The 23,695-nt window shown below is 46.3% G+C and overlaps 1 protein-coding gene across 2 annotated transcripts in view; it reads left to right on the forward strand.

The window, feature by feature from the left end:
* The first annotated feature begins 305 nt into the window (after positions 1 to 305).
* Positions 306 to 23,695, forward strand: part of AFG1L (AFG1 like ATPase) — a 67,276-nt gene continuing 43,886 nt past the window's right edge. Inside the window, exons 1-5 of one of the 2 annotated variants that reach the window (XM_007668840.3) lie at positions 306 to 581; positions 6,829 to 7,055; positions 13,535 to 13,586; positions 16,044 to 16,145; positions 16,885 to 17,015. In XM_007668840.3, the coding sequence (XP_007667030.1) occupies positions 428 to 581; positions 6,829 to 7,055; positions 13,535 to 13,586; positions 16,044 to 16,145; positions 16,885 to 17,015 (666 nt within the window). In that variant the 5' untranslated portion in view covers positions 306 to 427. Of the gene's footprint in view, positions 582 to 6,828; positions 7,056 to 11,281; positions 11,686 to 13,534; positions 13,587 to 16,043; positions 16,146 to 16,884; positions 17,016 to 23,695 lie in introns of those variants that run through there. The other variant, XM_007668841.3, reaches the window with a different exon arrangement.

The raw sequence follows: 23,695 nt of genomic DNA on the forward strand, positions 1-23,695 counted from the left end.
CAGGGTCATCAGGTTGTCCCACGTGAGGCTGACAGTTAATCCCCATTTTCCAGATGAGGGGACTGAGGCTCAGGGAACTGACTGGGCCCCACGGTGTGGGCGGGCACGGCCTCCAGTATCCTCCGCAGGAGCCGCTCTAGGCCGCAGCCAAAGGCCCTCTCGGTGGCAGCGCCGGCGGAGGCTGCGCGCGGTGCACGGCGGGAGTTGTAGTCGCGGCGGGCCTCAGCCCTGCCCGGCCCGGCCCGGCCCGGCCCGGCCGCCCCCAGGCCCGGGCTTCCCGGTTGGATGGTGCGCGCTGGGGGCGGGGCGCGGGGCGCAAGGTGCAGGGCACGGGGCTGTGTCCGCGCTCCCCACCCCAGACTAGCAATAAAGCTCTCCGCCCCTCCCCTCTCCCCGTACGGAGCCCCGCGCTGAGCTCGGCCGCAAGATGGCGGCGGCCTCGTCGCCCTTGGTTACTCTGCGCTGGTTGGGCCGGCCCCGAGCCGGCGCCAGCCGCGTCCCCTGGCCGCACAGGGGCCCGGCCCTCGCCCTCGCCCTCGCCCACACCGCCATCGCCGCCAACGGGAGGTCCCTGTGGACAGGTCAGTGCCGGCCTGGAGGTCAGGCGGCCCAGGGGCCCCGGGCTCCTGGAGCGCCGGCTGAGAGCCAACAACGGCTTGTCCGTTGGGGAAGGACCGGCTCCGGGTTGTGTGTGTGTGTGTGTGTGTGTGTGTGTGTGTGTGTGTGTGTGCGCGCGCGCGCGCGCGCGCCTCCATCTCTTCTCTCCCCGAAACCCCCGCCGGCCCCCCGGGCCCCGCGCCCCTTCTGCTGGGTAATGCTAATACTGGCACTTGTTAAGCGCTGACCCTGTGCCAAGCACTCTTCCAAGCGCCGGGGTGGATACAAGGTCATCCCGACTCGGCCACTTAGCTGTGTGACCGTGGGCAAATCACTTCACTACTCTGGGCCTCAGTTACCGCATCTGCAAAATGGGGTTGAAGACTGTGAGCCTCACGTGGGACAACTTGATGACCCTGGATCTCCCCCAGCGCTTAGAACAGCGCTCTGCACACAGGAAACGCTTCACAAATACCAACATTATTATCAGGTTGTCCCCCGTGGGGCTCACAGTCATCACCTCCCCCCCGCCCCCATCTGTCAGATGGGGAAGTAATATTAATAATGTTGGTATTTGTGAAGCGCTTACTATGTGTAGAGCACTGTTCTAAGCGCCGGGGGAGATACAGGGTCATCAGGTTGTCCCTCGTGAGGCTCACAGTCTTCATCCCCCTTTGACAGATGAGGGAACTGAGGCCCAGAGAAGTGAAGTGAGTTGCCCAAAGGCTCGCAGCGGACAAGGGGCGGAGGCGGGATTGGAACCCACGACCTCGGACTCCCAGGCCCGGGCTCCTTCCACCGAACCACCAGGCCAGCCTGGCTGACTCCGTTTCCCCCGTGAAGGCCGCAGCAGCCCGGGGACAAGTGGCAAAGCACCCCAGGAGCCGGATGCTTCCCCTGCCCTGCGCTCCACGATGCGCTCCAGCCCGAGGGGGAGAGGGAGGCCGGCCGGTCCATCCAAAATGGGCCCTCCAACTTGCAGCCTGGCCGAAGGGACCTGGCGTGGGCAGCCTCGCAGCTCCCGGCCCCGGCCCCAGACCCACCAGCGTCTTCTGCCGTGGCGGCGGAGGCAGGAGTGGACAAGGGACAGCCCGGTGGCTCCCGAAGGCAGGGCGGCCTCAACCGACCCATCACTCGAGAAGCAGCGGGGCTCAGTGGATAGCGAACGGGCCTGGAAGTCAGGAGGTTGTGGGTTCTAATCCTGGCTGCACCACTTGGCAGCCGGGTGACTCCGAGCAAGTCGCTTCACTTCTCTGGCCCGCAGTTCCCTCATCTCTAAAGTGGGGATTAAAGCTGCGAGCCCCACGTGGGACAACCTGATCACCGTGTATGTTCCCAGCACGTAGAACAGTGCTTGGCACATAGTAAGCGCTTAACAAATACCATCATTGTTATTATTATCACCACCACTGCCGGCCCAGCTCTCCGCCCTCCCCTCGACTCCCACTGCCCAAGAGGAATTCTGAAAGGACTTGTTGGTATTAAGCGCTTACTATGTGCAGAGCACTCTTCTAAGCGCTGGGGCAGATACAGGGTAATCAGTTTGCCCCACGTGAGGCTCACAGATAATCCCCATTTTACAGATGAGGTAACTGAGGCACAGAGAAGTGAAGTGACCTGCCCACAGTCCCACAGCTGACAAGTGGCAGAGCCGGGAGTCGAACTCATGACTTCTGATTCCAAAGCCCAAGCTCTTTTCACTGAGCCACAGTTCTGCTTTAGGCCTGCCGGGACATGGGACAGAGCCTCCAAAATCCATGCCATCCTATTTAACTTAATAATGTTGGTATTTGTCTTAACATACGACGTGCAGAGCACTGTTCTAAGCACTGGGGTAGATACAGGGTAATCAGGTTGTCCCACGTGAGGCTCACAGTCTTAATCCCCATTTTCCAGATGAGGTAACTGAGGCTCAGAGAAGGTGAGTGACTTGCCCACCGTCACACAGCTGACAAGTGGCAGAGCTGGGATTCAAACCCATGACCTCTGACTTCCAAGCCTGGGCTCTTTCCACTGAGCCACGACTTAAGTGAATGCAAAACCCCCAAACTGTGTTTTCTCTGCCCCTTGTCCCCGATCTGTTGCCCCTCATCTCTCCCTCCAGCCCGGGGTCCCTTGTCTCTGCCTTTAATAATAAATAATAATAATGATGATGATGGTATTTGTTAAGCCCTTACTATATGCCAAGCACTGTCCTAAGCCCTGGGATAGATACAAGATTATCAGGTGGTCCCCAATCTTACTCCCCATTTTACAGATGAGGTAACTGAGGCACCAAGAAGTTAAGTGACTTGCCCAAAAACACAGCTGACAAGTGGCAGAGGCGGCATTAGAACTCATGACCTCTGACTCCCAAGCTCAGGCTCTTTCCACTAAACCACGCTGTTTTATTACCCTGCCTTGATGGAAGGTTGGGGCGAGCCAGAAAAACCCCAGCAGGAATTCCATTTCCAAGTAAAGAGGTCACCCTCTCTCTACCCCCCTTTCCCCCACCCTACCCTTTCCTTGAACCAGGCAGTACACTCTTCCTTCCACCCAGGACTCGCCGCCTTGCATGGGACAACCCCCACATACTACCAGACACACAGCACCAACACCCTGTTTCCTGGAGTTAGGTCATGGGTTCTAATCCCAGATCTGCTGCATGTCTACTGTGTGACCTTGGGCACGTCATTTCACTTCCTCTATGCCTCAGTTTTCTCATCTGTAAAATGGGGATTTAAGACCTTGAACCCCATGTGGGACAGGGACTGTGTCCAACCCGATTAGCTGATATCCACCCCAGTGTTTAGAACAGTGCCTGGCACATAGTAAGGGCTTAACAAATTCCATCATTATTATTGTTACCTGCCCAGCCCTGCCCACCTGTACGTTAACTATCCAGTGCCTGCCACCCTGTACCCTTCTACCTGTCCAGTGTCTGCTACGCTGCGTGCTACCAATTATCTTGCACACTAATGCTTCCCACCCTGCACGGTACAGCCCGCCCACCCAGCACCAACCACCTGCACATTAATGCTGCCATCCTGCATTCTGCTGCCCACCCAGTGCCTGCCACTCTGCACACCAGCACTCGCCCAGCACTTGTCACCCTATATGCAACCGGCCACCCAGTGCCTGCCATCCTGCATGTTACCACCCACACAGCACCTGCCACCCTGCATACAATCACCCATCTAGCCTGGCCTGAGGAACTCAAACTCTGGTACTGGATCCAATCGGTAATAATTTTTGGTTGTCTGTTGTGGGCAGAGAATTTTATAAGTTCTTGAGAATGTGCCGTGGAGTTAGTATACATGGTTTCTGCCCTCAAGGAGCTAACAGTTTAATGGAGAACAGATACCAAAGTGAATTACGGATAGGAGGGCCTAATAGACTATGAAAGTATGTACATAAGTGACTCACGGGAGTTATGAGTACTCTCCCCACCTTCAAAGCCTTATTAAAATCACATCTCCAAGAGGCATTCCCTGACTAAGCCCTCATTTCCCCTACTCCTTCTTCCCCTTGTGTCACTCTTGCCCTTTATTCCCCCCACCCTCAGTTCCACAGTATGTATCTACATATCCATTATTAATTTTAATGTCTGCCTCCCCCACTAGGCTCTCAGCTCCTTGTGCGCAGTTAACATGTCTACCAACTCAGTAATATTGTACTCTTCCAAGCATGTAGTACAGTGTTCCGCACACAATAAGTGCTCAATAAATATGATTAAGTGCTTAGTGCAGAAATGCTGAAATGGGAGTTGGACAGATGAGAGATGTATCAGTCAGTCAGTGGTATGTATTGAGCACATGTATTCTGCTCCGTGCTTGTGAGTGTACTGTAACACTGGTATCAATCAATTGCATTTATTGAGTGCTTACTTTTTGCAGTGCACTGTATTAAGTGCTTGGGAAAGTAATAATAATAATGTTGGTATTTGTTAAGCGCTTACTATGTGCAGAGCACTGTTCTAAGTGCTGGGGTAGGCACAGGGGAATCAGGTTGTCCCACGTGGGGCTCACAATCTTCACCCCCATTTTACAGATGAGGGAACTGAGGCACAGAGAAGTGAAGTGATTTGCCCACAGTCACCCAGCTGAGAAGTGGCAGAGATGGGATTCGAACCCATGACCTCTGACTCCCAAGCCCAGGCTCTTTCCACTGAGCCACGCTGCTTCTCTGGGATTAATGGAGTACAATATAAAGTACTATAAATTATAAAGTACACTATAACAGACACATTCCATGCCCACATTTCCCGCCTTACGATCTAAAAGTGTCTAGAATCCTGACACTTTTGGGGAAGGAGAAGGACAACCAGTGAGCAGCCCTGCTCACTGTTCCTGTTGATTCTCTTGAAGTCAGAAGCACCCTTTGTAGGTCTTTCGCCAGTGGAGTATTGTCCTTGATGTATTTCTATATGATGGCTTATCCTTGCCCTCCTAGAGGAAGTGGGATTTTCTTGTTGGAGCTTGGTACATCAGGGGACAAAATCTAATCAGGGAACCAAATGATGTCACTTCTGACTCCCTGGATCATTGGTGGACTGGATGCCAGTTATTTTATAAAAGGAGGTTGATCGGTCTCATATGTGATTAAGATCCAACAGAGTCACAGAGCAGCAGACTAAGACCTGAGCATGGCCATGGCTCTTCCACTGTAGCAGCACTTCTGGTCAGTGACCACTGTTTACACTGTCTTCCCATCAATATAGCAAGATACCAGTTCATGAATAATTGTGAATGTGGTATTTGAGTAGACATTTAATAAATATGCATTTAAAAAATCTAATTACTGTAATGAGGTTTACAGCTGAAATTTTAATTTAGCCCTTTAGAAATATTAAAAGTGCTTTTCCTGATTGTGCATTTTTCTTCCAGCAGTGGGTAAACATTTTAAACAAGAAATCTAAATTTCCTTATATAATATTGATTTCATTTACTCAGCATGCGATCATTTTGACACAAATTTTCTTTTCCTGTGAGATGAAGGGCGCCTCCTTTTTGTTTCATCCTTATTGCTTTGGCTAATTCCCATCTGGTTTATGTAAACACCAGGAGATCAATCAATCACTATCACTTATTGAGCACCTGCTGTGTGAGAGTATAGTAGGTATGAGACATGATCCCTGCCCAAGGAACTCGTACCCTAGTAAGCATATATATGGTCAGGTGCTTGGAGAAATTAGAGCTGGGTTAGATTTGTTTTATTCATGCTGAGTTTAAAAAAGGGAATTAAAATTGTGAGAAAAAGCCAAAAATCTCCCAAAGACATAGATGACAATGTGAGGCTTGACAAGATCTTCAGGGAGCTAAATTTAAAGTCTGGGAAAGATAGGACTGAGCAGTGCTAACTTGCTAAAATACCTTGGATGAAATATAAGTGGAGGAAGAGGATTGTTCAGATAATCACAAGATGATAGGGTCCTAAGTAATCACCCAGTTCTGAGGAAGGGAAGAAAAAAAAAATTGAATGGCAATTGCTCTCTGGAAGAATGCAGGGGAGATGGTTGAGATGTCCTCTCTGAACTCCATTTCAAACAGCGCAGTGAAATGAGATGAGAAGGGTGAAATCTGCAAAAAACCGAGGAGGAAACTGCCTGAACTTTGCTGGATCTCTTGAAATCATCTCTTCTGCCCGGAGAGGAGCTTGTAGAACTTCAGACCACCCCTCCTGTGTGCCGGGCAATAGTGGGGATGAGTCCAAATCAGAATCATCCAGCATGATGTTGACCGCTGAGCTTAACCCTTATAAAACCCTCAGAAGATGACTGAAGATTGCCCAGCGGTATTAGGGGAGTTTGGGGTGGGAACCAGAGACCATATTTGTCAGCTCTCCTGGGAACCTGCTCAAGTTTTGAGCAAATTCAGGGAGATCAGGTAATTGAAATTTGCCAGATCATTTATGATGGGTTCATGATCATAACTGGATTTTAAAGCAGTTGACTGAGGAAGCATGCAGTACCTGGTGCAAATATACCATGAGCTGTTTAACTCTTTTTTCCCTTTGAGCTCTTCTGACCCTCTTCTATTGCAATTAATATTTGAAAGTATATTTAGGGACATATGAAGAATAAAATCTTAAATCAGAGGGACAATCTAGTAGACAATTAGAGTATTTCCTTAAAGGGTCCAAACATATTGGTTACAATCTTCTCATGGGCACTGTCAGCTCTTCATGGACTTTTCCAAATCAGTTTTCCTTCAGAAAATTCAGAAATTTTGCTCTCCATTTCTGATTTCCCAGCAAATGTTCTTCAGCAGGCGGAGCGTGCAGCCACCACCCCAGAGCCCAGCGATGCCTACTCTCAAGCTTTGGCTGTCTGTCATGGGCCTCTGGAGCACTACAATTTCCTGATAGGAGCTGAGGAACTGCGGGACGATGAGCACCAGAGAAGAGTTGTGCAGAGTTTGCAGAAGTTACACGAAAGCCTTAAGGGATACAGTATTGGTTCCCAAACCTTCTTTTCCAAGGTGAGGTTCTGGGGACAAGTCAAGGGCGGCGTTAGCAAAGGGAGGTGGTTAAAGGGGCCTTCTGACCCAATAGATCACATAAAGAGTTTCTCCACCAGTGCTTGAACGGCATTATTTTTTGGTACGTCAAGCATTTAGAAAGCAAGGTTCCATAGATGTGCCGGTGACTAAGGAGCCCATCCTCCATCCTGCGTGGGGAGTAACTGCCTGACGACCTTAGAGGCGATCCTGGGTGGGCACCTAGCTCAGCCACACATGAGGTGGCTGAGAGCTCACCTCCTCCGGGAGGCCTTCCCAGACTGAGCCCCCCTTTCCCCTCCCCCCTCCCCTCAGCACTGTGCTCATTTGTATATTTTATTTATTACCCTATTTACTGTGTTAATGAGGTGTATATCTCCTTGATTCTGTTTATCTTGATCTTGTTGTCTTGTTTTTGTTTTGTTCTCTTTTGCTTTGCTGTCTGTCTCGCCCGTTTAGACTGTGAGCCCGTCACTGGGCAGGTATCGTCTCTATATGTTGCCGAGTTGTACATGCCTAGCGCTTAGTACAGTGCTCTGCACATAGTAAGCGCTCAATAAATACTATTGAATGAATGAATGCGGTGTCCCGGGCCTAAGGTGCTGCTGGGGGCGAGGGGCCTTGCCTGCCCTTCTGGCTACTTTACCTCACTCACCCTTTGGAGACATCATCGGAAAGATGCTTTGGGGGTAGTGCCCAGATAGAGAAGGGGCAAGAGCAGAGAGAAGTAGCTTTCCGCCCACTGATGGTGATGTTGATGAAGTCTCCCATGGGCAACAACCAATTAGTTTGGGTCCTGACCCTTCAACACCCAGAAGCTGAGTGGAGGAATTGATTCTCAGGCTAGTGGTTAGTGCCACGCCACTCCTTCTCTGGGCTGTGTTCTGGGCGGGGCCAGCATGCCCCCGTGGGTCTCCTCTGCCCCGCCCTGGCCTCTGCCAGCAGTGTCAGTGTTCCCATTCCTGCTGCTTTGCTGGTGGTGGCAGCAGGAAGCAGGGAGACAGGGCTCAAGTGGCAGAGGTGGTGTGGCAGGGAGGCGCCAAGCTGCTGTCACTCAGATCACAGCCTGGGGTGCCTCACTGGCAGAAGGACCTGGGCAGCGGAGGTGACGTTGGTATTAGTGAGTGTGTCTGCTGTGGATACGGCCTCTGGCCCCTTTTCTCGGCACCTGTTTGCTTCCTCATTTCCCTTTTGCTGGCCCTCGTTTCTCATCTGTTTTCCCCTTCTGTCTTTTTTCTTTGTCCCCCTTTCCCTTTTATTCTCTCTATCTCTTTCTCGGTCTCCGTGTCTCTCTCCATCAGATTCTGTCTCTTTTTCCCCTTCCCTCTTCCTCTGTCTTTCAATCCATTCAGCTTTTTCAGTCATATTCCTGCCCTTCTTTGAGCCCCCCAGTCTGGTTACTTTGATTGTGGGCAAGAGTAGGTTGCAGTTTAGCCAGGCTGAAGGAGGTTTTACCAAAGCATTTTCCAAATCACTGCATTTTTAATAACTTTGTCACCATCAGAAGTACTGGTGCTCAACCAGTTTAGTATGCTTGGTTTAGACTACCTTTCCTCCATTCCCAACACTCCCACCCCTGCTTGTTGGTTATTCAGATACTTAAATTAGGCTTAATTATGCCAGTAAACTGAACAAATTAGTGTACTTTAGGCTACCAAGAGGCCTTTTGCAAATTAGCTAAATGTATTAAAAAGGATTTTCATTTAACAGCAATTTATGGGTGCTAACGTGTAGTTCAGCTTTTTAGTTTTTAAAGATGTTCTTGGAAACCTGAAGTGATCTACTTTTATCAAGAAGTGGCCTATGTTGAGAGTGATATAATGCCAGTTCTTTTTAAAGAAGTAATTATACTCAGCGTTCCAGCTGGAATCATTGTCTCTGATTCTGTCATTTTTGGAGATAATAATGGATTGGGGCCCGGGGATTGGGGGGTGGCGGGGGTGGGGGGAGAGAAAGAGGAGGAATAGGGAAAAAAAAATAGTGTTGCTGCATTTTAAACAATTTGAGAGCTGCATGCTTGCCCATTTTAGCAGCTCCACCTTTATCATTTTCCTTCTGCAGTGAAAATCACCTGGAGCACTCTGGGGACAGAAAACTAAAGTTGGTAGAGAAAATATTGTCATTTATAACCTTGGCAATAGTCACCTTTGACCAAATGTCCTTGGGAAGGAGAAAATAAGAAAAAAAGGATGACAGAAACCAGGAGACAAAAGCGGGAATGTTGAAAAAACACTGTTGTTCTGGGCGAGGCTGCCTGGACTGGGCGAGGATACTTGTGTAGGTCTCCTGGAACGCGGGGCCCAGGAGCTAACAATTTTATAATGAAGTCGATTCTGAGCCGTATCTGAACTGTTAGCAACATCTCTGATTCCCCAGGGAGCTAAACTGACACCAGCTAAGGCATGTCTTCCATGGATGGGCTTAGTGACACAAGAGGACTAAAGGCTCAGTGGCTTGGTTTGGATCAGTGAGCTCTCCCTCTCCCCTCCTACCTGATCTCCCTCTCCTTGCACTACAACCCAGCCCCCACACTTGGCTCCTCTAACACCAACCTCCTCACTACCTTGGCTGGTCCACCGATGGCCCTTTGCTCACAATCCTCCCTTCTTCCTGGAACACCCTCCCACTTCAAAGCTGACAGACCAGCATGTTCCCCATCTTTGGAGCCCTGTTAAAATCTTATCTCCTCCAAGAAACCTTCCCTGACTGACCTCTCATCTCCCCTCCCTACTCTCTTCAAATTCTTTGTCCTCTCTGTACCCCCTGGGCGCTTCGATACTCAACCCAACCCCACACCTAAAGCACTTATGTACATACCTGTATACTCTGCTCCTTCACCCATCTGTTATTTATTTTAACATCCCTCTTCCCCACTAGACTGAAGACAGGGATCAGGTCTACCAGTTCTATTGAATTGTAGTCTCCCAAGCGCTCTGCACAGTCTGTACACTGGTCGGCACCCAGGAAACACTCAATACCATTGATTGATCAATTGATTGATTCCTCCATGAATAAATCTAAGAAAGCAGCATGGCCTAGTGGACAGAACATGGGCCTGAGAGTGAGTCACAGGACTTGGGTTCTAATTCTGGCTCTTCTGGTTGCTCGCTGTGTGATCTTGGGATGATAATTTAACTTCTTTGTGTCTCACTTTCGTCAGCTGTGGAAATGGAGATTAAATATCTGTCCTCCTCCAGACTATGTTAAACTATATGAACTTTAAATCTACCCCAATGTTTAGAATAGTGGTTGTAACATAGTAAGTACTTAACAGCAATCATAGTAATTATAATAATAATAATAACCACAATAATACTGAAAAGTCCCTCTGTCTTGGAAGCCTGGCCAAATCCTATTGGTCATTAAGCCCCACTTTGGCTGCCAACTGGCAGAAGTGATATTGATTGAGCACATACCTACTGAGTGCCCTGCACTGTTCTTAGTGTCTGAGAAGTAGATCAGAAGCACAGTACCCATTCTCTGCCCCCAAGGAGTTTACGGTCTAGAGGGAAAGGCAGATATTCAGATTAATTACAAGTAGGGGTAGCACTAATCTATCACTGATCTTAATAAACTGCTTAGTGCAGGGCACTGTATGGAGTGCTTGGGAGACTACACTGCAGACATGAACCCTGTAGGAAGAACAAACATCAGGTAGGGAATTCAACAAAAATAGGATGAAATCTTATGAAATCAAGATGAATAATTAGTTGTGTGTACAATTGAACATACATAAATCCACAACTGCTGAGAATGGGTATAAATAGATGAGTGATAGATAAATGCTGGGGGTACTGCTGGGTTGATTCACTTCAGGGTGATGGCAGTAAATCAGGGAAGGCTTCCCAGAGAGGATGGGATTTGGGGAGGATTTTGAAGATAGGTAGAGCTGTAGTCTGGGGTATTTTAATGGGGAGGGAGTCCAGGCGGGGAGAGCAGCATGAGAGAGGGAACGGAGACAGGAGTTTTGAGAGCAAGGTCCAGTCAGACGGTGAACTGTGGAAAAGCGAGCCCGCTAGAAGTGGAGTGACTTGCCTTTGGCCTGTGACGCAGGGAGGAGTCGGTGGGCATGCCAGATGGAGAACCCTCGGGCCGGAGTCTTCACTCCCTCCCAATTGATTGACCGCCCTTCTCCCTCCCCTCCCCAACTGACTGACCATCTGCCCACCCACCCCCCTTCTCTACAGATTTGGTTGCTGATGAAGAGACAGCAAGCCTTCTGGTAGCATGCTGGGGTCAGGGAGGCAGGCAGGCAGCACTGCTCAGCCCCAGGGGGACCTAGGGCCAGAAAAAGCGGGGCTGAGAAGCTGCCTGCCTCACCCAGCCTGACTGGACTCAACCAGGACCACCACCAGCAAGCCCCGTTGTCGAGGGGCCAAGCACCACAGAGGAATACGTAGAGCTAAGAAGATGATGTCGGTATCGATGGAGACCCAGGGCACTCCAGTGGTGACATTCCAGTGAGGACGACGGGTCGGAGTGGCTGGGCTGAGCAAGGATAGCATTCGCTGCAGCCTGAAGGACAGCTCCACTTTCTGATGCAAAGCAGCCCCCTGAGATGGGGTCAGACACGGTTTCTGGAGAGAACAATTTCCGAAGAATGGCTTTGAGGGTGGGATTCGCAATCTGACAGCTTGTAGTCGTTCCAGCCCCACCTTGGGTGCTTTTGTGCATGCCACCAGCTTTAGCAGTTGGGTTTTCAGCCACTCTTGTACTTGACAGATTCATTCAGCCATTGATCTTTCTTGCTTGGGCCATCTCCAGCAGTGTCTTCCTGCTTCTTCTGCAAATGATTTGGGTCTGGCTGTCTCCCCAACTAGATTATGTAGACTATAATGGGGTTGGGTCAGAAACCCGTCTTCCCCGAAAGTGTGGGAGAGTCTGTGCATTGGAGTGCTTTGAGGTCAGTGAATGGAAAATACTTGCTAAGGGAGGGAGGGTAGCTGAGTCTGGGGAAGAATTTCACACCCGGAAAGTAGTCAAGTTGACCCACAAACTTTCTTAGTTAAAAACTTGAGAAATTGTTGCGTATTATGTATTTGCTTCAAAGTACCATTTTATTTTTTCCGAGAAATTGGAAATAGAGTAACTGCCCAGTTCCTGGAAGGATTGATAGAATAAAATAGCAAAGAGAGAGAAATATTCAAGAGGTTTTGGCAAGAGAGGAAAAAAATGTTTTCAAATGAGATTTGGAAATAGACGGAGCGTTGATCGTCTAGAGAAAGGCAGCAGTTTTGTTCCAGCTGGCAGAGTTGAGGAGAGAGGATTCTTTTGCCCCAGTGGGGGAGATGTGAAGGATAGAAAAAGGTTTGTGCTAGATTTAGTAAAGGAAACAAAGACAAGAGGAGAGAAACAGGTTTGTGTGGTAAATTGGAGTAATTCCAAGAAATTTTTAAAAAACAAGAAAGCCCATTTGGAATTCGATCCTGAATTGAACAGTGTTTGAGGACATGCACTGGAGCGCTATCCCCATCGCTCCCCACTCTCCGGCCCTCGGGCAGGCCCACCACTCTACTTGGATGATGTGTCCGACCCTCGGGCAGGCCCGCTGCTTTCACCCTGGATGAGGCGTCTGGCCATAGGTCCTGCTCTCCCAGTCCAGAACACCCCAGTCCTGTCTCTCTGGAGCTATACTGGAGCCCCTGAGGTGCAACTGGTAAAAGAATGTGCACAAGAAAGTATTATGTGCCCTGTTTTCAGAACATGATGTATTAGCCTCTCTAAAGGGAAAGCAGTGAAATATACCCTATTTTTTTGGCCCTGAAGTCTCTGTGGTGCAGAGGAGGTCTTGAAATAAAAGTTTCATTTTAATAGGGTCCCAGAGGGGCAGGAATGATAAGTGGCCCCAGCAACAGATCATCAGGGACGAAGATGTTGGTAACAAGGCAAGGTTTAAAGAAACTAATCATCTGGAGCCAACTTCATAGGTCGGGGGTTGGTGGGGCAGGAGGGGCAGACTCAGAGTCATGGGGTGGGTGGCAGGGCAGCAGAAGAGTCAGAGAGAAGAAAGTTTCAAAAGTCAAGGGATTGGGGAGTAGAGTGGTAAGTATGACATATAAAGGAAAGCCAAAAAAATACAATGCTTACCTGGGCAACAGGAAACAGGCCATGAAAAAGGAGCGTGCGATACCCAGCTTGTTGGGGAGCTCTTGCCAGGACCCATTTGGCTATGTGGATTTTCCCATTCCTTGCCTTCTTCATTTATCGAATTCATTCTTCGTCTTATCTGAGGAGAGAGGCTCCTGTCATAAATGAGAGATGAACCTTTGTTCAGTTGTGAAGACTTCTGGGCCGGGCACCTGCCGGAAGCCGCAAGTTGGAATGCTGGTGGTCCATTTGTGCAAACCCATGCCACTCTCACAAGCCTCAACAAAGCTGCAATTGGACTGGCATAGTCCTGGTGGGCAATTGTTGGCAGGACCCCTTGAGTGTCGAATTACTATCCTGTTCTTCATTTGCAGATTTTTGCCCGAAGCAAGCCTCCAAAGGGCCTTTATATCTATGGAGATGTTGGTAAGTTGTTACTAAAAAAAAATAAAATAAATCAGAAGAGTTGAATAAGTGCCATACTAATCAGAAATTCAAATTTAGTGGAATTTCATTTTTTTAGATCCGTGTCATTTACACATCTGCAGTTTTACATTCAGTGATTTAGTTGATTGATTTAATGAGTGCTCACTATGTGAGAGTATATAATAATAATGTTGGTATTTGTTAAGCGCTTACTATGTGCAAAGCACTGTTCTAAGTGCTGGGGTAGATACAGGGTAATCAGGTTGTCCCACGTGAGGCTCAGTCTTCATCCCAATTTTGCAGATGAGGTAACTGAGGCCCAGAGAAGTTAAGTGACTTGCCCACAGTCACACAGCTGACAAGTGGCAGAGCTGGGATTCAAACCCATGACCTCTGACTCCCAAGTCCGGGCTCTTTCCACTGAGCCACGCTGTGTAGTGCACTAGAGTTGGTAGACATAATCCATGCTTTGAAGGTACAATAAAGTTAGTAGACACGATCCCTGCTTTGAAGGTGGGCAGAGTGGTGGTCTGTTGGATATGGAAGTTGAAATTGTTCCATGCCAGAGAGAAAATGTGCGCAAAGGGTCAGTGGTACCATAGACAAGATTGAGGTATGGTCAGTAGATTGGTGTTAGAGGAGCAAAGGGTGTGGGCTGGTTTGATTGTAGAAGATCAGCAAGGCAAGGTAGGAGGGGGAGATCTGTTTGAGTGCCTTAAGGCCTATGATAAGGAGTTTCTGTTAGATGTAGAGTTGGATGGTAACCACTGGAGGCTATTGAGGAGTAGAGAGATTTGAAGATATGTGGGGAGATAATGGAGCAAAGATATTTTTTAGTGTGCGAAAGCAACTGGCCAGTAGAGTAGCCAATGCACTTGGATCTTTACTCCTTAAGTACTTGATCTTCATCCCATCCTTAGGCCCACATCACATATGTGCCCTCTGCCCAGCCTTTGGGACCCTGGGGCACTGTCCTCATTGCTCCAGTGGTCTTGGGCAGGCCCCTATTCCAGGCACGTGGACAGAGGAATTGAGGAGGTAGGTAGGCTAGCCCCAGTTCCTTTGGTAAGCAGTTGCCAATCTGGTGGATACCTAGTCTTATCAGGAGGCATGCGTGAAGATGTAAGCTCCCAGAAAAACCCTGGATGTTTGACCCCAAACCAATACTTGCCAGACTGCCCATACTCCTTGGTGACAAGAAGTGCCAGGCTCAAATTCCAGGGAAGTCAACACATACCTGATGGTTTTGGGGAAAGTTGTTGAGACAGGAGACATCGGTGACATTTTCTACCAGAGCTTGTCTCCTGCCAACACTGATTGAGCTGATGAAAAGCAAGCTCAGAAGTCCTAAGCAAGCAGATGAGAGATTGGGGAACTCGAAAAAATTGTGTATGGGATATAAGCATTATATTTGTTCACCCTTAAAATTTCATCTATGGTATTTTTGAAGCGCTTACTGTGCATGTCTCAAGTACCGTTCTAACCACTGGGGTAAGATACAGGTGAATCAGGTCGGGCACTGTCCCTGTCCCATGAGGGCCTCACAGTCCAAATTCTGTTTGTGTGTCATAGTCACTGGACTCTAGGAAGTTAATGAACCCAAAGAGATTTGTGAGTGAAACTTTGTCCTTATGTTTTCATCAGGAGCTTAAAAACGCGACGACGGGATGGGGATTTCCATGATTTCTTTAAGCGATGAACCCACGTAAATTTCTATGAGCTTGCAATTCTGCAGTTATTGCCAGATATGTTGTGGGCATTAAATATTTCCATTTGGAAAGGCAGCACCTATCTACTATGCCATACATTTTCCTAAACCTTTCAATTAACTACTGTCCATAACCTATTACTCTCAGCTCTTCTATAATAGGTGGGGGAAGGCTGGGGAGAAACACAGATTGCATTCTCATACAGTAGCAATTGCAGAGTGTAGCATTGTGTGCATGCATGTGATAGTTTTTTCCAAAACCATGGTGTGCTGTATCCAGCAGGCTCATGTCGTTAGACTTCCCTAGCAGCATTCTCACCAAAATGTGCTATGAAAACATGGGCACTGCCTCCAATTTCTTCTCTTTTTATCTTGTATTGTTTTTCAAGTAGTTTTCTTTTACTAGATGGCTTAGAAAGAGAGAAGGCAGAGGTATAATGCATTTCACTTACTTCTCCCAACATCTGAACAAACATACCTGTGGGGAATGTTTCACCTGGAAATGATCTCATTATAGTTATTAGCACAAAAGTTGTATTTAGGGAGATCAGATTCCAAGGGAAAAAGGAACCCTCGATTTTTCTTCTTACCTTAAGTTTCATACCAGGCCCCTCCCAGGAATGTAAAATGTTTGTGCCATTCAATACAAAGAAGTTTGGTTTCATCAGCTTTTAAAGCTAATGAGCAATCATTCCAGTAATCAGTACATACTGCTTAAATTAAATAGTGCATTTTTTTTTAATTTGAAGGTACAGGGAAGACAATGGTGATGGACATGTTTTATTCTCACATAGAAGTGGAAAAGAAGAAGAGAGTCCATTTTCATGGTTTTATGATAGACGTACACAAACGTAAGTGCACTTTCTAAGTTGTGCTTGAAGGTGTTCTCTTTTGGTAAAAAAAAATTGCAAAGCAAACATGTTTTTCTTTTCTAATCATTTAAAAAGTCTTCCTTTCCTGCAATGAATCTTAGCTTAAATGGATTTCAATAACAAAGAAACTGAAGGATGGATGTAATTTGTTTATGGCTTAATAGCCAGTAACTGACTTTATAGAATTGATCGAAGAAAACTCCCATGGATATAGTCTGTATATCCACTGCGAAGTAAAGCGAACCTTCCCTGTCCAATATGGATGCAAGTCTCGACACATGGACTTTCCAGAAAATGGACATTTCTATTTTGAAGGTGTATATCCTGGTGTCACTTGAGGGCCCTGATCTAAAGAGATTCTGGATTCTCAACCCCAGTGATATCAGTGCAGCAGTCATGTCTGATGTAGTATGCCTTGTGCTTTGACTCAGAGAGTCCCTAAGTCTGGACAGCTGAGCCCAGAGACATGGGGGAGAGGCAGAATGGTATGGCGAGTTGAGGAGGTGAGATCTGAGACTTTGAATTCTGGTCCTAACCTACTGTTTGATTTTGTTCATGCTCTCTTTTGTTTTTGTGCCTCAGTAATGGCCGTCAGGCAGAGGGCAGTTATGAAGATTCATCTTATTTTACTTGTTTTTAGGAGTTTCATTCAGAGTCTCTTCTGCTTCTGTATATATTTGTTTTACATGCTACATGATCTCTGTGTATTTTATTTAAGGAATACATCGTCTTAAACAGAGTTTGCCTAAAAGGAAACCAGGATTAATGGCTAAATCATATGATCCAATAGCTCCTATCGCTGCAGAAATCAGTGAAGAAGCCTGTCTCTTATGTTTTGATGAGTTTCAGGTACGATGTTAAATAAACACTCCTTCTCTTGAGCAGTAACGTGATATTTTGGATGAAGTGCTGGATGAGAGAGGATAGATCTGGATTCAGCTTTTGACTTTGTGGTTTCTTGTTTTCTGGCATTTATACTTTCCTTGCATCAGATTTGTTATTAAGTAGACCTGATAATTACAATACTGTTCATTATTTCTCTGAGTGAAAGTTAATACAAATATTGCCAAAAACCGTTGGAGAGGTTTGGAAAAAAATGAAAGAAGAATCTATATAAGGACTTAATACAGTCAGCATTTGGTTCAGTGCATTACAGTTAATTGGTGCTCCGTAAATTCTGTTAAAACATGTAGATATCAGCTCTCCTTTAGAGTGTGTCAGTAGCCTGGTGGAAAGAACCCAGGCCTGGAAGTCAGAGGACATGGCTTCTAATTCCCACTCTGTCTCTAGTTTGCTTTGTGACCTTGGGCAAGTCATTTAACTGCTCTGTGCCTCAGTTCCCTCATCTTTAAAGTGGGGACTCATTACCTAGAAGTAGCATGGCCTAGTGGATACAGCACTGGCCTGGGACTCGAAGGACCTGGGTTTTAATCATGGCTCCACCACCAGCGGGAGCTGTCAGAAATGAATTGTCCACTTCTTCCAGATTGGTCTTCAGAAGGAGCTCCTTCTCTCCCCTTCCCTCTTCCTGTCCTTCCATTCCTTTTGCCCCTTGACCCACCCCAAGTGAGAGACTCACTGCCCAGTCTGTTACAATCCCCACACCACTGGGCATCCTCCTGAGAACCCCAATAAAGCAGGAATCCTGGACCACTGCGGACAGGGGGTTGTCAGAGAAGGTGATTGACTCCTGCTTCTGCACCCCTGAGCCAAGAGAGGAAGGGAACCTTTGATGCTGCTCTCGCAGCCCCAGGGTGCGGCAGGAGCCCAAATTCCCAATCCCATCCAATGGCACCCCTGTCGGGTCTCCCCTGGGGGGCTCAGGGCTCCCTGCCACTGTGGGATGAGGGACCCTCCAGTCAGTTCACCATAGTCTCTCCCCTGAATTTTAATCATGTATTTGAATTCAAGAGAGGTTTCAGCTACTTCCTAAATGGTGGTGCCTTCTCAAAAGGTGTGCAGCATTTTCCACACTCTGAAGGTACCGAAAATGGATAGAGTGTTTGCCTTTGCACTTTTATAACAGTTCCAGTTCACATTTAGTTTTGGTTGCTTCTCCGATTCTCCCTAAGTCAGGAAAAAGGTACCCCAGGGTTGCTGGGGAGAAAGACAGTGCTTCAATTAGGGAAGTAGCATGGCCCAGTGGAAAGGACATAGCCCTGGGAGTAGAAGGACTTGGGTTCTAGTCTCAGCTCTACTACTTGTCTGCTGTGGAACCTGGGCAAGTCAGTGAACTTCTCTGTGCCTCAGTTACTGCATCTGTAAAATGGGGATTAAATCCCCCTCTCTCTAAGACTGTGAGCCCCATGTGGGACAGGGGAGTGTGTCGAACCTAATTACCTTGTATCTATCCCATTGCTTAGAACAGCACTTGATACATAGTAAGTGTTTAACAAAAACAATAATAATAGTAATGATAATACAGCAGTGGAATTCTGCCGTAAATTGTAACAATTATAATAATGATGATTGTAGGAGAGCTGGAAAGTTTCTGTGGTTTAATATTTGAGGACTGTAACTGTCGGCTAAGGAGTGTCCATCTGTCAGGCCTTGATCATTTCAAGCAGGTTGTCCAGGCTGTAGCTTGTGCTGCTGTCCCTGGAGAGCTGGGGGTGTCAGGATAACTAATGCACGCAGTTCTCGGGATAGCTAGGAGTTATGGGGAGCTACCCACAACTTTTGGCCTTGCTGCTCTCCGGGAAGAGTCAGTGAAGTCGGGCTGGGAGTAGGGGCATGGGGGGAGCACCTGATAAATCAGGTTATCTGGCTTCATCACCAGCTCAAAACATCATCATGGAAGTTTGTGTCCCTGAGGTTTAGGGGCGGGGTACCATTTCCCAAGGGGATTTCTGGGTTTTGGTAACAGTTAACCTCCTTAATAAGCAGCAGGAAAGCGTCCTCCTTCGAGAATGGCATTTCCAGCTCTTGATTTCTGGATCTCTGCATGTCTCTTTACCATGTTTGGAGACCGAATTCAGTGCTTATTGCAGACTAAACAGTATTTTGTTTATGAGCACTATAAATAGAATATATCTATTTGACTACTAATGGAGACACTAACAAATGAGTGAGGTTTAAATTTTATTTGACAATCCAAGTTGTATTTGATGAAGTGCAGGTTGATAGATTGAAAGTGAAAAAAGGGGTATGGTACAGCTCTATAGCATACTCTGAACACTAAGCAGTTTGAATTTTATATGAGTTACATGTTTAGGGTAATGGTGTACCTTTGTAACGTTTGATGGAGAATCTAAGAGCTGCAGCATATCACTGAAAACTCTTGTTACCAATGCCATGCCTCTCCCTCCCACACTGGTTTTCTTGAACTTATTCCTAGCTAATCTTTAAGGGCAAGCAGGGAAGTGGTGGCAGTGCTACAGTGTGAGGTGTCAAACCATCTCATGTTGGTTGGCATCATCCCAAACTTTGTCCACTGGTCCTACCCTTAAATGAAGGTCAGTGGGGCCTTAGGCCTCAGCAGCAGCGCCTGCTGCCACCGCTCATTCTGTTATGGATTCCATGGTAGACTGCCTTGCAGGAAATTCTGGGAAGTTAACAGTGGGACCTCTGCTTGGCAGTTTCTCTTACATACAACTCACCGTGGTGGGTGAAGGTCAAACAGCCAAAAGTTGGGGAATGCCAGTTGAGACTGTCATCAGGGATGAAAATGGAGAGCCACTTGGGACATTCCATGAGGTGGGCTGGCCCAGCCAGAATGTTGAAAATAGCTGGGTAACAGGGACGATGAAGGCTGCAGTGACCACCGTTTTTAACAGCATTAGGATGGGTGGTAATAAAATCCTGTCAATGAGAACAGTAGCTTGCTCAAAAATCCACTGGGGATCCATCCCAAGAATGGAATTTTAATTTGGCCACTTATCGGCCAGTACCTATTTGTGATTTTATTTGAAAAACCATACTGCCAGATGGGGCCAAAAACCCTTCAAGACAATAACACCTTTTGGGCCAGGATTTCCTAGGGAAGTCACTGTTGGCCTTTGTGTTACTCCAGTAATTTAGCACCCATGCTGGACTATTCTCATTGGCCTCAGGGTTTTTTTTAAGTTGATAGAGCCAGTTCATGATTTTTAAACTGAAATTTTCATTCTTTGAGAAAGCCATCCTGGTTATGTAAGTGCTGCAGCAGTCCTGAAAGGAGAATCCAGGGTTTCCGATGAGCAGAATAGTATGCAGAGATACTTTGGATAAACAGTCAATATCATTAAAAAGCACAGTTTAAACAATTTTTGCAAACTAGCAAAGCTATTAAAAAGCTCTAATAAAAACTAGGCCTTAGTTTTGCGCTAATACTAATTACTGGTAATGCATGCTTATATTTGTCATTCATTATATGGTGCAGCACCAATCAGTGGATGACTGAGTCCCAAGCACTTACACATGCAAATGAACTATTAGATATTTTTTTTCTCTTTTAGTTAAGTGAGTCATAATGGAAAGCAACTCTAGGTCATAAAAAAAATCTTTTCTCTTAAATGCTAATGAAATTTCTCCATTCTCTCCATTAGCAGAGTATCCTTATTGATAATTTGTAGCATTCTCTTTTGTTTCTGCTCCTAATGAATGCTGGGTTATGCTGGGTTCTGAGGCTGGCTGAGCTACCAGAATGCTCTTGGCAGTTGTCTTCTGCTCACTTTTGTACTGTAAATTTGTGTCTCCCTTCTAAAGCTGTACAAGTGAGGGTGCAAGATCAAAAGAGGCTAAATTGGCACTCAGACACACCCAGTGACTCTTGGTTTGTTAATTAGTTATGCTCTGCTCATGTTCATTTCTTGTAGTTGGTAAGGAAAGAACATAAAATTCTGAAACCTGGGGACACCAAGTTAGAGTTCCATAACCAGCCTTCATTTTTTGCCTATCCACTTCAATTGAAATCTAGTCCTTGACCTCCAAGGTAAATGTTATCATCACCCTTTAAGTTTACTAAGTCGTATGATTTGTTTTTGTTGAATTTTTTTTAAAAAGGCACCTTGCCGTCGGGGTAATCACCTGAACAGTTCCATTCATTTAATTGGGTAATTTTCAATTTATAGCTTGCATTTTCAAAAGTCAGTACCTAGCTATACATATTAGCCTTCCAATTACAAACACAATTACTTTGAACACTGGCAAGCATACTCCGTCTTCTCATCAGAAATGCCAGTGGTCCTTCTCTGGGAGTGTTTTTGCCCAGACTAAATTTGACAGTGATCCTGAACTCCAGATGAAATAATGCCAGCTCCACTTTGCTGTGCATGTCAGAGGGCTCTCAAGGGCCCTTGTGAAGTTCCTGATGTCCTAATCACTCAGGGACCCTTGGGGAGATGTTCCAGAATGAATGCATTTTGAAGCCGGAGCTTCCGACACAAAGAAATCACATCTAGGTTTTGATCCAGAGAAAAAGGAAATTTGGATGTGATAGGCTTAACTGCTTTGTCCTCCCTCGCTCCTAACCCCACATTTTATTTATTTATTTTGGACAGTCAGTCGTGTTTATTGAGTGCTTACTGTGTGCAGAGCACTGTACTAAGTGCTTGGAGGAGTACAGTGTAACAAAGACATTCCCTGCCCACAACGAGCTTACAGTCTAGAGGGGGAGACAGACATTAATATAAATTAATAAAATTACAAATATGTAGATAAATGCTGTGTGGCTGGGAGGAGGGATGAATAAAGGGAGCAAGCCAGGGTGATGCAGAAGGGAGTGGAAGAAGAGGAAAAAAGGGCTTAGTCAGGGAAGCCATCTTGGTGGAGATATGCCTCAATAAGGCTTTGAAGAGGGGAAGAATGATTGTCTGACAGATATGAAGAGGGAGGGCGTTCAAGGCCAGAGGGAGGAGGTGGGCAAGAGGTTGACAGTGATACAGATGATAGAAGTACAGTGAGAAGGTTAGCATTTAAAGGACCAAAGTATATGGACTGGGTTGTAGTAGGAGAGTAATGAGGTGAGGTAGGAGGAGCCAAGGTGATTGAGGGCTTTAAAGCCAGTGGTAAAGATTTTCTGTTTGGTGTGGAGATGGATGGGCAACCACTGGAGGTTCTTGAGGAGTGGGGAAACAGGGCCTGAATGTTTTTTGTAGAAAAATGAACCGGACAGCAGAGTGAAGTATGGACTGGAGTGGGGAGAGACAGGAGACAGAGAGGTCAGCAATGAGGCTGATTCAGTAATCAAAATACTTGGGTTAACATGGTAGCAGTAAGGATCTGCCCTTGTGTATATTTGTGTATATATTACTTATGACTTTATTTTTTTAATATGTATATAGTTATGATTCTATTTATCATGATGGTACTGATGCCTGACTCCTTGTTTTGTTTTGTTGTCTGTCTCCCCCTTTTAGACTGTGAACCCGTTGTTGGGCAGGGATTGTCTCTACCTGTTGCCGAATAGTACATTCCAAGCACTTAGTACAAAGTTCTGCACATAGTAAGCACTCATTAAATACGATTGATTGAATGAATTAATGATGGAGAGGAAAATATGGATTTTCATGATGTTGTGAAGGTAGAACCAACAGGATTTAGTGATGGATTGAATATGTGGGTTGAATGAGGGAGAGAAGTCAAGGATAATGTCGAGGTTATGGGGCTTGTGAGACAGGAAGGATGGTGGTGCCAACTACAGTGATGGGAATGTTAGGAGTAGGACAGAGTTTGGTGGGAAGATGTTAGTTGTTTTAGACATGTTAAGTTTGAAGTGACAGGAGGACATCAAAGTAGAGATTTCTTGAAAGGAAGAAATACAAGACTGTAGAAAGGGAGAGAGAAGAGGGATGGAGGAGTAGATTTGGTAATCATCTGCATAGAGGTGGTAGTTGAAGCTATGTGAGTAGAAAAAGTTCTCTGAGGGAGTGGCTATGGATGGAGAATAGAATGGGACTCGGAACTGAACCTTGAGGGACACCCACAGTTAGGACTGAGGGACTAGAGAGATAGGAGTACCATTATTATTTTTAGGAGGAGAACCAGGACAGAAAAGTGTCAGTGAAGCTGAAGTTGGATAATTTCTTCAGGAGAAGGGAATGGTCGACAGTATTTATTTGTATTATTATTACAATTATTATTATTAGTAATAATTTTCTGTAGTTCAGGTGCAAGCGAACCTCATCCTTGAAGTGGATTGATTGAGAAAGAGCTTTTAAATTACAAATGCAAACTGGAGGAGGGTGAGTGGGTTTATCCAAACTGCTTTTTAACACTCATGTTAGCAACTTTTTAAATTTCCTACAATGCTAGATCTTAATTTTCTGGTAGAGTTTGTGGCACATTTTTGTTTCTGGTCATGCTTTTGTTATTTTAAATCAGCTCAATCTCCCAGAAGTTCAGTGTTCTTACTCTTGACATCACAACTGTTCTGAGGACTAGAGAATATTTGAAGGTGCTTTGGGGAGGCAGAATCTCGACTTGGTTATCAAATAAATTCCCTAAAATTCCATTAGAGTCATTTTAGAACTAAAAAAAATACTTCAGGGTATTTTAAAGTAATATAGACATTATTAGCTTGGTTATTACATTTAAGGATGAGCGACTCA

Source organism: Ornithorhynchus anatinus, chromosome 19 (genome assembly GCF_004115215.2).
Source record: "Ornithorhynchus anatinus isolate Pmale09 chromosome 19, mOrnAna1.pri.v4, whole genome shotgun sequence".
Classification (NCBI taxonomy): Eukaryota; Metazoa; Chordata; class Mammalia; order Monotremata; family Ornithorhynchidae; genus Ornithorhynchus; species Ornithorhynchus anatinus.